At 46.2% G+C, this 12,463-nt stretch overlaps 1 protein-coding gene across 1 annotated transcript in view; it reads right to left on the bottom strand.

The window, feature by feature from the left end:
* Positions 1 to 862: 862 nt before the first annotated feature.
* celsr2 (cadherin, EGF LAG seven-pass G-type receptor 2) overlaps positions 863 to 12,463 on the bottom strand; it is a gene marked incomplete at both ends in the record, with an annotated part of 68,628 nt that continues 57,027 nt past the window's right edge. The window contains 21 exons of the mRNA XM_080846283.1: positions 863 to 905; positions 1,350 to 1,578; positions 1,834 to 1,992; positions 2,215 to 2,376; positions 2,600 to 2,688; positions 3,475 to 3,605; positions 3,937 to 4,047; positions 4,248 to 4,374; positions 4,495 to 4,577; positions 4,725 to 4,837; positions 6,993 to 7,167; positions 7,516 to 7,716; positions 8,000 to 8,129; positions 8,415 to 8,582; positions 8,704 to 9,028; positions 9,651 to 9,834; positions 10,151 to 10,360; positions 10,652 to 10,746; positions 10,961 to 11,062; positions 11,510 to 11,693; positions 11,981 to 12,101. Of these exons, the coding sequence (XP_080702409.1) occupies positions 863 to 905; positions 1,350 to 1,578; positions 1,834 to 1,992; positions 2,215 to 2,376; positions 2,600 to 2,688; positions 3,475 to 3,605; positions 3,937 to 4,047; positions 4,248 to 4,374; positions 4,495 to 4,577; positions 4,725 to 4,837; positions 6,993 to 7,167; positions 7,516 to 7,716; positions 8,000 to 8,129; positions 8,415 to 8,582; positions 8,704 to 9,028; positions 9,651 to 9,834; positions 10,151 to 10,360; positions 10,652 to 10,746; positions 10,961 to 11,062; positions 11,510 to 11,693; positions 11,981 to 12,101 (3,142 nt within the window). The remainder of the gene's footprint in view (positions 906 to 1,349; positions 1,579 to 1,833; positions 1,993 to 2,214; positions 2,377 to 2,599; positions 2,689 to 3,474; positions 3,606 to 3,936; positions 4,048 to 4,247; positions 4,375 to 4,494; positions 4,578 to 4,724; positions 4,838 to 6,992; positions 7,168 to 7,515; positions 7,717 to 7,999; positions 8,130 to 8,414; positions 8,583 to 8,703; positions 9,029 to 9,650; positions 9,835 to 10,150; positions 10,361 to 10,651; positions 10,747 to 10,960; positions 11,063 to 11,509; positions 11,694 to 11,980; positions 12,102 to 12,463) is intronic.

The raw sequence follows: 12,463 nt of genomic DNA, 5'->3' as shown, positions 1-12,463 counted from the left end.
AGGAAGCAGGAAGCAGAATGTGAAAGTGTGGCTCTAGGACCTGCAAAAACACACCCCTCCGTCAGGCTGGTCACATGGATGTACTGCGGTGGCTGTTGGTTGGACAAGGAGGGGAGGACGATGGAACGAGAGCAAGACAAAGTAGAGAAAAGGAGAACAATGGGGGTGGAGGAAGACGATTGAGAAACACAAAAGGGGAGAGGGGAAACCAAAAAGAAAGCATATGGAATTATGACCAAGATGTCAACACCAGAAATGAGACATAACAATGAGGGCCAACACAACATGATAATGATAATCATGGATGTGAGAGAGATGTTATGGCTGCAGTCATGGAAATGAAAAGGTGCCCCAATGATTAGCTTAGAGGAAGAGTGTGATCCTGATATCCAAATCAGAAGATACACAAACTTCAGTGGAGAAAATTAAAAAACAAGAATCTATGATTATTGGAAAGAGAAAAGAGAGGAAAAAGAGCACTGTTAGTATGGGCTATGTTTTGGGAGCTCACCCTTGACTCACCGTGAGCTTTCATTTGAAGGATCTCAATTTAAATTTGGGTAAGCACTGTGGATACACCACCAGAAATTGGAATATTGCTAGGTATGATGACTATGATGAACGACAATAACAAATGTTGCTCTTTGCCCATTTGTAACTTGAAAGGGAGTTGTTGTAAAGGTGGTGTAAAAGGTGGGTTCTAGGTAGGAGGCTAATGCTAAAATTTTAGCGCTATTTAAAAGGCAGGGAGACACAGTTAACACGTGGTGGAGACATGAGGAGAGGACAAAACATGGATACACCAAACAGCCACAGTCCACACATGAAGATATCACAACAACAGAAAAGCACCCCTACTTGGCTAAGTAAAAGGAGACTTTGTACGACTGTGCACTGACAAAGCCCTGTGTGGAAGTAAAAGAAAAAGAGGGAGAGGAAGAAGAAGAAGAGAGTAAGGAAAAGAACTCCACTGAAATATGTAAATAAGAGAAACTCTTTAGATCAAGACTGCCACTGTTCTCCATTCATAGTGTTTGTTTTTACCATTTGAGCAATGGCAATTTCAGCACATTAGTATCATGATGCTGAAGGCTCTGGTATTTATTACTGACATAGACTTCCTGCTGATGACTTACAGCCTTCCATATTTATATCACCTTATTTTAACAGCTAATAATATCAGGTTCTGAGACTAAAAAACATGTATTTGTTTTTTTTTAACTCTTACTTACTGGTCCTTCTTTCATAGTTATTGAGCTATTTGATAAATCTTAGGCACACAATATTTTAAAGGTCTTTAACTTTCTCAGCCTGAATCCTAAAGCTCGGCATGTCTGTACTATACTCACTCTGATCCTGATGAGTCGTCATCCATGGTCCCCGTCTTCGCTTTGATGCTCAAAGCCACGCCGTTCAGCTGATCTGGCACGCTAGCCTTAGCCCCGCTGCCTCTCCCCTCGCTGGAGGAGGAGCCTCTTGAGGAGGCGGGGTCTGCCGCGCTGACAGACAGCTCATTGTGTATGCGGTTGATGCCGTTCCTTTCAGCAATGGGGGACAGCTGCTTCTTCTTCAAGATGCCTGAGGCGTGTACAAAAACAGAGTGGTAAGTTCATGTTGGCTGCTTTGGAGGGTGAACATTCCCAACTTCTTGAGTGTCAAGGCCTGTTTTTTTTAAATGTATTATAGGTTCCATTTTTGCGTTTTGACTGCAGGTCATACCAAATAAGGTTGTGAAATGTCACATACCAAAGCCTAAGGACTGGTGCTAACGTACATGTCCAACAAACATGTCCTATCTAGGGGCGGTAGTGAACGCGCCTAGGTCAGCTTTACCTCTTTGCGGATGGGCATTGGGGTTAGGGTTGCTGGGCAGCAGCAGAAGCATGTTCTCCTTCCCATAAGTCTCTGCTCTGTCTCCATATCTGTCGTCAGGATGGGTCAGCGTCTCCACCTTCAGCTTTTCCATCCCGCCTTCACCGTCACCAAACTCACCTGGCCAGTACAATTAACTCACATTATTATATAATACAAAAAATAGACAGAACTAAGAGGAGCTAATGGAGCAGAATGACTTTTTCTGTAATTCCGTTTTTGACACTGATTGCTATGATCTAGGCGTACAGGACAAGGGATAAAACACTATGAGGAAATGTCTTCAGATATGAGGTTCACGTAGGTGGAGCATGTTGTATGTTCATGTAAGTGGTGGTGTACCCTGTGGACGTTTGGCAGAGCCGGTGGCCAGGCTTTCCCAGCATTCCTCTTCAGGGTACGGTCCCTCTTCGTCCTCGCTGTCCGAAGAGTGTGTGGAGGCGTAGGAGCCGCTCTGGTCGTCCTCCAGCTCAGACAGATCACTGTCCGAGTCAGAGTCCTCATCTTAGGTATCAGAACACACACACACACACACACCCACACACCCACACACACACACACACACACACACACCCACACACACACACACACACACATTAAAAAAGAAGCAAATTAAAGTAAAAGCCATGACAATCAATTCACATATCTATACATTAATTATTTCAATTTGTTACAAAGTTCTTTTTTAGGAGGGAGAGCTAATAGTAGGCCAGGAAGAGATTCCTACCATTCACGCGTTCTTTCGCTTCATGAAAGAGGGAGTTCTGGTCATTCAGCGCGATGTGAGCCTGGCTGTTATTCACCCCACCGTCCTCTCTGGAGGAACAAGAAGGAAAAGACTCTTTGTGATTCAGTGTAAGGTTTCTATACAGTGATGTTTCCTGTAACCTTCTGCAAAGACAGATCAGACCCTTGTTTTACTCACAAAAGATTGCACTTAATAAATTAAACAAAAAGAGTCATTATAAAACAATTGGGTTCTAGCGCGTAATTTAGCTGTTTCTGATTGGACGAGAGACGTTCCATGCTATAGGTTATTCATCAACATACCTTCAGTTACGGGACTTTTCACAGCTAAAAAGAAATCACTCCGCGATGAAACATTCGCATTGATGATAACCGTTAATTCAAAGTTTTTAAAATTCCAAGACGTTGACAATGGAACTATTTTTTGTTGCGGAGAAACAATGGCGAAATAAACCATTTTTAATCAATAACTTCGTTTTGAAATGTTAATTTGTTGACAGTAGAATTGTTTTATAAAAGCAATATAGCACTCGTGGGAGGGGGGTAGGTAAGGGATAATCCCACGGGTGTTGTTGCCTACGCCACTCGGCCTTTGGCCTCGATGGCTACGGCCGAACACCACCCGTGGGATTATGCCTTACCTACCCCACTCCCACTCGTGCTATATTGCTTAAATAACATATTATGGCATAAAGGATGAATAGCTAGCTCTATTTTTAACTTTCTTTCCAAGAAGTTGAACAATCTCAAATTCTTTCAAACAGTAGAAGGAGAGATGCCATCTCTGGTGATCATCCTGTGCAGTTTATTTACTGATGAGAGTTTAATATGTTTGTGAGATGGAGGCCACGCTACCTGAGGACGAAAGGCACGTAGCTCTGCAGGCTCTTGCCGCTCTGGAGGGTGCCGTTGAGGGAACCACTGGAGTCTCCAAACGGCAGGTGGTACAGACGCCCGTCCATGTAGCTGGTGTTACAGTTATACGACTAGAGGGGCAGGGAGAGGTAGAGATGAGGAGAGATAATCTGATATTTGTAACATTTAAATGTAGGTGGAAAGGTGGAAGGGGGGAGATGGAAAGAGAGAGAGGGAGCAAGTGAAAGGGAGAGAGAGGGAGGGAGGGAGGGAGAGAGAATACAAAACAGAAGGAGAGAGAGAGATAATTCAAGACAGAGAGAGAGAGAGAATTCAAGACAGAGAGAGAGAGAGAGAATTCAAGACAAAGAGCGATAGAGAGAAAGAGATAAAGCCTTCTATCTTTTCTTGGGCTCTGTTAAGGTTGAGCGGATGCGGATGTGTAAGGGTGCTTTGACTCACCGAGGGCTTTGACTTGATGATGTGATCGGGCCTCTTGCGGCTGCAGCAGTATTTCATGGCGTCCCTCGCCTCCTTATTGAACACGATGCGGAAGAAGAAGATGAAGGGACCCTGAGGAAGAGGAGGCGATTGAGGACTTTATTCTGCAGTCAGTGCCTAACTTACTGCCCTACATTTACAAGGCTCTTAAGCACAAATTCAATCCAATCACAGTTTTAAACCATTACTGTGGACTATTATGGAAATATGGAAGGCCCAGATTCATTAATTAAAGTAATTCTTCAGCACTGAAACTGATCTGCAGTACCTACCTGCACACAGTTGAATCCAGCGAACAGGTAGTGGAAGATGATCATGTCACTGTTGACTGAGAGGATGCCCAGCAGACAGGTCACCGTGACCAGACAGAGGACGCCACACGCCGTCCTCAAGCCCGTACTGAACACACATTTACCAACACACCGAGAACACACAGAGTGAACATTAAGTCAAAAACAGTCATGAAAAGCGAGGCAGTCCATCATGATGGATGTACTGGATTTTTGTTCAGGCACTCACACGGGCAGCTCTTTCTTCTCAAAGCTGTGGTGACGCATGGAACAGGAGGCTTTGGATGCCAGGATATACAGGAAGATGTTCATCTGTAAACACACAAACACAGGTTATAGATGCATTCAAGTCCCTTAACATAGCATCTAAAACCCAAAAACTATTTGGCACTTAAGTAGTGTGTTAAGTAGTTAAGTAGTGTGTGCAGTTGTGTGGTGTGTAATTTGAGGGACACTCACAGACACCACCAGAGCGATAGGCCCTGCGAAGCTCCAGATGAGCGTGTCGTAGATGCTGAGCCAGCAGAAGTCTGGGTTCCCGTAGCCCTCCGGGTCCAGCCCCACTGCCAGCCCTGAACAGCACAGCAACATCATCAGCATCCAAAATGTCACTGATATAACACTGGCCACATCAAGACAGCACATCATATACTCTAGATTACAACAGATTTTTAATCAACCAAACCTATCATGTGGCAGAAGTCCACTATGACAGTGTCACAACAGTGTGTGTGTGTTCGTGTGTGTGTGTGTGTGTGTGTGCAGGGGCGGATCTAGCCATTTTGGGGCCCTAGGCAAAATATAGACATGGGGCCCTCATTTTTGAAACACGTACACAAAACAAATAACCATCCCAATACTCTTAGAATTGCAATAAACCCATAGTGCACTGCCACTCAACTCTCCACAGTAAAATCAGTTTCAGATTTCTCCAGCCTTTGCCAAAATGACATGTTTATTACTCAGATCAAACGAGAGAGAGAGATTAGAATTTCCATTCTCTGCCAGAGATACAAAATGATCTTGCACTTAACAGAACTAAAATACAAAATGGATATGAGTCTATGAAAACCACCATTTACATTTAAACAGGACCAATGAAAAGATTTTGTGTGTGGACAGGAATAACAGTGGCTGTGTGTGTGAGTGAGAGACAGGCAAAGCAGTGGTTCAGTGTGAGTGAGTGAGTGACAAGCTAAGTTGCGCTCGGCCAAGTGTATAATAATGGCGATCAGACGTTTCAAGATCTCTCTCCATTTGTTTACTTCGTTCACAAACAGCTCTTGATTTACATGATCTATGGCTTTACCTGTTTGGAGCCGTTGCTGAAGCGTTCGCCAAACAGCCATATTTGCGAGGTGATCAGCAGACTTAACGTGTTCTTTTAGGAAGGCTGATACATTTTTCCAGTCGTTCGTGCCGTCAATTTCGGCAGTGTATCTGTTACAGAACCTGTTATCTATCTGCCGAGAATGTCAGGCTCATATACAAAAACATTAACGTGAATTAATTGATGCTAATACCTAGCGCAGTCTCCCCTATACGTTCCCCTATACGTTAGTATTAAGCTAACGTATTTTCTATCACAGTTTAAACACGCAATGCTATGTGAAACGAATGTTACGAGATGAGATTACTAAAATGTATTCTGCATGTCTGCTCAGTTTTACAGTGCTACCCAAGTAAAGGTTTGAAAATAACTTCAAGCTTCAGACTTTCTGTTAGGGAAACTCTTGTTCTGGAGGTTTATTGCTTTGCAACAGGGGCAACCTTTCTAGGGATCCCTCTGCTTTGGTTTGAAGTAACGTTATTTCGCGCTGCGTGCGTTACTACGTGATCATATTCTGGACTAGTCCAATGCACAATGGAGGGGAGCATGTGTGCTGGAAAATTATTATTTAGGCATTAGTTCGGCGTTATGTTGATATTCTTGTTATTTTTTTCTACTAGAAATGTGTGTTTTTTTTTTACTTTACATAAGTAATGGCTGGGGGGGTCAGATTTGGTGGCCCCTAATAAAGACAGATTTGGTTGGGGCCCTAGGCACTTGCCTAGGTTTGCCTAATGGAAGATCCGCCTCTGTGTGTGTGTGTGTGTGTGTGTGTGTGCGCGTGTATCTGAGAATGGATTAGAATGAACTGGATAATATGTGGGGAACTAGGGGGTATCTGATTCTGTGTAAAGACTGACACAAAGCAAATTGGTTTGTGAAGGGGCACAGGGCTGAGTGTGTATGTACGGAGTGTGTAATTACAGACTCTGTATGTACAGACTGTGTATGTACAGAGTGTGTATGTAGGGAGTGTGTATGTAGGGAGTGTGTATGTAGGGAGTGTGTATGTGCGGAGTGTGTTTGTAGGGAGTGTGTATGTAGGGAGTGTGTATGTACAGAGTGTGTATGTACAGAGTGTGTATGTGCGGAGTGTGTATGTGCGGAGTGTGTATGTACAGAGTGTGTATGTGCGGAGAGTGTATGTATGGAGTGTGTATGTGCGGAGAGTGTATGTACGGAGTGTGTATGTACGGAGTGTGTATGTAGGCAGTGTGTATGTAGAGTGTGTATGTGCGGAGAGTGTATGTACGGAGTGTGTATGTGCGGAGAGTATGTACGGAGTGTGTATGTACGGAGTGTGTATGTAGGGAGTGTGTATGTACGGAGTGTGTATGTACGGAGTGTGTATGTAGAGTGTGTATGTACGGAGTGTGTATGTATGCACTGGTACATGCCTGTGATGAATGCGGGCACGCCCCAGCCGATCATGTAGTAGAAGCGCATGGGGCCGTAGTTGATGTCGCGCAGCTCAGTGAGCATGCGGTACACATGCAGCCCCTCGAGGAAGAGCCAGGAGAACGCACACAGGTAGAAGAAGTGCAGCAGGATGGCGATCACCGTGCACAAGAACTGCAGCACAGACACAGAGGTAAGAAAGGGAGGAGAGGGCAGCAGAGAGAGAGAGAGAGAGAGAGAGAGAGAGAGAGGGGAGATGAAGGGATGGAGAGAGAGAGGAGATGGAGAGAGAGAGAGAGAGAGAGACTTGTAAAGCATTTTCATTGTTTCCTCTTAAAAAAAGAGACAAGCAAGGGTATCCTTAAAAAAATGGATGCAACTGAGAAATAGATCTGATGCAAGATCTGCAATAGAAACGAATAAAACAGTTGAGGAGAAGAGGCAAACAGAAGAGGCAAGTGGAAAGATGGAAAGACTTGGAGGAGAGGTGTTAGAAGAGGAGAATGATCCCTGGGTCCTTACGGGGTTGTCGGCCTGGTTGATGCCCAGCATGAAGGTGAGCTCTGCGATGAAGAGGGCTGCTGCGGAGTTGCTGAGGATGCTGGTGCGGTTGCTGTACATGGCCCTCAGGCACGCCAGGAAGAGCATGGTGAGCAGAAGGAAGCCCAGAGTCACGCCCACTGTGCTCCAGGTCACCAGCTGCACCGGCAGGATCTCCCCGTTCTGGAGACACACAGCCAGGAAGAGAAGCCACGTTACTGTCAGTAATTCCTGAAGGGCGCAGTCAGTTCTTCAAACAAACATGCGCTGCACGCACAGTGATTGTGTGTTTAGCTTTTGAATTATTATAGTGTGCAGTGTTGCTTATATAGAACGGTCGTTGTGTGTGATTTGTGTGCATGTGTGTAGCGGTGTTCTGCGGGTAGCAGGTGTATTTTATGTGCACTGATGCGTGTGTACAGTGGTGTAGAGGGAAACATCTTGAATGTGTGGTGTGTGACCTGACCTCTCGTCTGGAGATGTCCATGAGCACGGCGAAGCTGGTCATGTGGTAGCACTGGCAGCTGATGTGTGTGCTGTTCCGGAACACCACGTCGCAGCCTTTAGCCGACCAGCCGCCGCTACCCCCAGGGGCTCTGTACACACACACCCACAAACACACCCACACAAACACACACAAACACACACACACACACAATTGTAAATGCACAGTGACAACCCCTTCTGCTGCTACACTGCCTTATTTGATGTTTCCCATCCTATAACATGGCAGCAAACACACAACAAATATTTTCCTGCTGAATTCATTGTGCTTCTTGGTGGTTTCATATTTCTTTTTTTTACATGCAAATGCTTTTGTATGAATTGAGTTTATGTATGAATGTAAATGTGTGTGTGTCTGAGAGGAGAGTAACTCTTACACTATGGAGTGGTTCCAGAAGACACAGATGGGTTTGGAGCGCTCCTCGGTGGTGACGAGGCGGAACTGCACGGTGATGGGCTTGTTCAGAGCGTGTTGCAGCAGTTCCTCGTTGTCATGCACCGTGATGCTCACCACTGGGGTGTTGATGACGGGCCGCTTGGGAACTCTGTGGACAGGCAATTATTAGTTTATTATTTTGTGATTATTTTGTCACTCTTCCTCTCTCCCCCGCTCCCTTTCTCCCTTTCTCTTTCCCTCCCTCCCTCTCTCTCTTCTCATCCCCTCACCTCAGGCTCCTCTTGTCTGGGTCATAGCGCTCAGGCAGCAGTCCTGCCAGGCTGTGAAAGATGATGACGCTGGCAATGGCATCCTGCTCGCGCTCTTCTGGGTGTCGCCGCCTCCGACTGGACGATGTCCGGTTGATGATGCCGCTGGCCTCTGGGAGGGGGTCTGCTGGCCGGTGACCTTTGCCCTCTTGAGCAGGTTCGAACACAGAGTCGGGGAGTGTGACCGCTGTCTCGAGGTCAAGAGGTCTGGGTCCGCGCAAGGACTGATAGCGTGGGAGTTTGGCACCAGCGAAGTTCATCTTGTCCAGCCGGTCAATGGATATGACTAATGGTGGAATTTTATTAAATCAGGTTAGCTTTCATTACAGCAATAAGATGTACACACACTATATGAGGGACATCATCATATTGTGTGACCCCATACATCTCTATATCTTTTTTAGCTATTTATACTATTGTTGATTTATACTGTATGTTGTCCCTCGTGGCACCAACAGGAGCAGCGCTCCAAATTTTATTGTATGCAAATACAATGACAATAAAGGCTTTTCTATTCTATTCTATTTCTAATGTTATAACTAAGGATTAAAGCCTTTTTTTCGCAGCTTCTCATTGAATGTTTGCACTCACACTTAAGCACATACTTATGGTATATGGCTGTCATCAGGACACCTAATACTGTTACAATCAAATTGCCCTTTGAGAAATGTCTCTGCTAAATTTAACTGAAGATGGCTAGTAAGAATCAAGGAGACAACCCTGACATTCAGATGCACGTGTTTCCAGTCAAGGTCTGGCATTGTCTTATTAGTCTCTTGCATCTAAGACTGATGCTAGGATGTGCTGTGTGTGTGTGTGTGTGTGTGTGTGTGTGTGTGTGTGTGTGTGTGTGTGTGTGTGTGTGTGTGTGTGTGTGCGTGTGTGTGTGTGTGTGTGTTAGTGCTGACCGATGTTGGGCGTGACGATGGTGAAGGGGCTGAGGTAGGTCTTCCTCATGTTCTGGGCAAGGGTGTTGGTGTACTCCTCATACTGGCGTAGCAGGGACGCTGTGCCCCCCTCAGTCTGCTGTATCAGCTCCCAGTGTGGCCGCGTCTCCCCGGCCAGGATGGCACTGCCCACCTGCATCAGGTTCTGAGAGGGGCACAGACAGACAGAGAGAGAGGGAGAGGGAGAGAGAGAGAGAGAGAAAGGTAGAGTAGAGTAAAAAGTAAAAAAATAAGAGCAATAGGGAGAGGTAGAGTAAAAGAGGAAGAAGAAAGTACATAAGGCGTTAAACAATGAAATACCAGAATTCAAGATTAACTTGGACTTTAAGGATAAATTAATTCTTCTCCAGAACGCTCATCCAAAATACTGTTGTGTTCTTTGTTTCTTCTATGTTAAACAGGCACGTTGTAGTGGTGCTGTTCTGAGCCTAGCTAGATGTGCCTGCAGTACTGTGTCGTACCTCGTTGAAGTGCACGTCCTGCGTGGCGGCCAGGCTGAAGCCCTGCTGGCTGCCCTCGTGCAGCAGCACGCTCTGCATCAGCCGGTACGCCACCTTCACGTCACTGCCGTAGTAACTGCGTGTGTGGCGCGTGGCATTGGCCAGCTGCTTGGCCGTGCGCTGCACCACTGACGTCTCCAGCAGGGATGAGTTACGAGTCAGACGATCCGCCTGAGAGCAGGGAAAGAGGGTGAGGGTTAGCGCTCTGCTGTGCTGACACTACACACGTGTAGTATGCATTAACCTATGCTCAAGAGGCCTTATGTGTTAGATGTCTGTATTCCTCTGTCCTAAGCAGAGCAGTGTTAAGAGCAATACCTGAAAAGTTGTGTTTGTGTGTGTGTGTGTGTGTGTGTGTGTGTGTGTGTGTGTGTGTGTGTGTGTGTGTGTGTGTGTGTGTGTGTGTGTGTGTGTGTGTATGTGTGTGTGTGTTACAGGTATATTTCACTTAAGGACACACACCTGTGTTTTGAGTTTGGTGAAGGTAATGGAGGTGCAGTTGAAGAGGTTGGGAGGCAGCCAGCCTTTGTGCTCATCACAGTGACGAATGGCTGTGCCTGAGGGGGGAACAGATGTAGACGTTTTATTATCCATGTGATCTCTGGCTTCGGCAGTAAATACTACAGTCAGCCCAATAAAGCCTGCGGAATTATATGCTGTTTAACTTTTGTGAACCCATACAACAGAGAAGAGAAAGAGAGAGAGAGCGAAAGAGAGAGATGACGGAATGGAGAGAGTAGAAGAGAGTGAAGGTGAGTGAGAGTTTCGTACCGACTGAGCCCTTGGGACAGGGCACTGCAGCAGGGAGGCCAAACTTGGTCCTGGGCCACCAGATCCCGGCCTCAGTAGCCTGAGGACAGCTGTCATAGATCACTGGAAGAGAGAAGAGAGAAAGAAAGAAAAAGAAAGAGCGGCAGAGAGTGAGAGAGGAAGGGGGAAAAGAGATGAAGAGGGAGAGAGAAAGAGAGGTAGAGAGAGACAGAGGAAAACCAGGAGGGGAGGGAGAGAAAGAGAGAGATTCATTTACAACTGGTGTGCAAGACGGAACATACCTAAAAGAAAAAAAATATTCTGATTAGGAGAGCAAAAGTTCACAAAGGAAAACAACAGGCCCAATCAGTCTACAGCGTAATCAGAGACAAAGCAATCATTGGCCTAATCATAGGAGCTTTAACACTGAAAGACACCCTGGGGGGATCTGTCTTAATCATAATCTTCTAGGAAAGGAGCCCAGCATGTGGGGGGGGAGCAGAGTGTATTTTGGAGCATGTGGCCCTGTCAGTGTGATGTCGTCGTTAGCAGCAGACGCTGATTCCTGACCTTCGCAGCCATTGGCTGAGACCTCGGCGAAGGGGTTGTCACAGCGGTCGCACTGGCGCCCGATTACCCCGGGTTTGCACTGGCACTGGCCGCTCTCCCGGTCGCATGTTCGTGAGAAGGAGCCCACCGGGTAGCAGTCACACAACAGACACACGTCACTTCCCGTAGGCCGGTAATGGTTGTCCTGAGAGGAGGAGAGAGAGAGAGAAGACGAGGGAGAGAGGATGAGAGATATGAGAAAGAGAGAGACAGAGAGGAAGAGGTAGAGAGAGGGAAAGATGATTAGAGGACAATTCGGGTAGAGGAGAAAAGAACAGCGAGAGAGGAAAATGAACAGAAAGAGAAGAAAAAAGGGATGCAGAAAAGAGAATATAAAAAAAAAGAAAGTCTCCATTTGTTTGTATGACCTGCCTAGAGGTCAGGAAAGTGTGTGTGTGTGTGTGTGTGTGTGTGTGTGTGTGTGTGTCTTACCTTGCAGCGGCATTCCCCACTAGTTTTGTTGCAGTCAGTATCAAAGCCCTTGTCTGTTTGGCAGTCACATGGTCCACATGTCTTATGACCCCACCAACCTCTAGGGCATGGCAGGTCGGTCCTGACCAAACAGACGCACACACACACACACACACACACACACACACACACACACACACACACAAACACAAACAAACAAAAAGAGTGAGAAAGAGGTATTACAATCACAGGCATTTCACGGACACATAATCCCTAGAGCAAATGGACCAACACTGGCAGAACATTATCCTCCATGACTAACATCCGTTTCACATCATTGATGGAGTAGCCTGGAGCAGCCATGACATCTGAGAGGCGTCTCCACATCATCTGAGAGTCTGCCGCCAAAAGCCCCCTCTCCTCTTCCCGACACCTTCACAGGGCCGGCCGTGGCAGTAATGTGACTAATGGCAATGTGATGTCATGTGTTAGGAATTCTGCCGT

Source organism: Sprattus sprattus (assembly GCF_963457725.1).
Source record: "Sprattus sprattus genome assembly, chromosome: 10".
Lineage (NCBI taxonomy): Eukaryota > Metazoa > Chordata > Actinopteri > Clupeiformes > Clupeidae > Sprattus > Sprattus sprattus.
The sequence above is the reverse complement of the archived record's forward strand: the minus strand, read 5'-3'. Positions and strand labels throughout refer to the sequence as shown.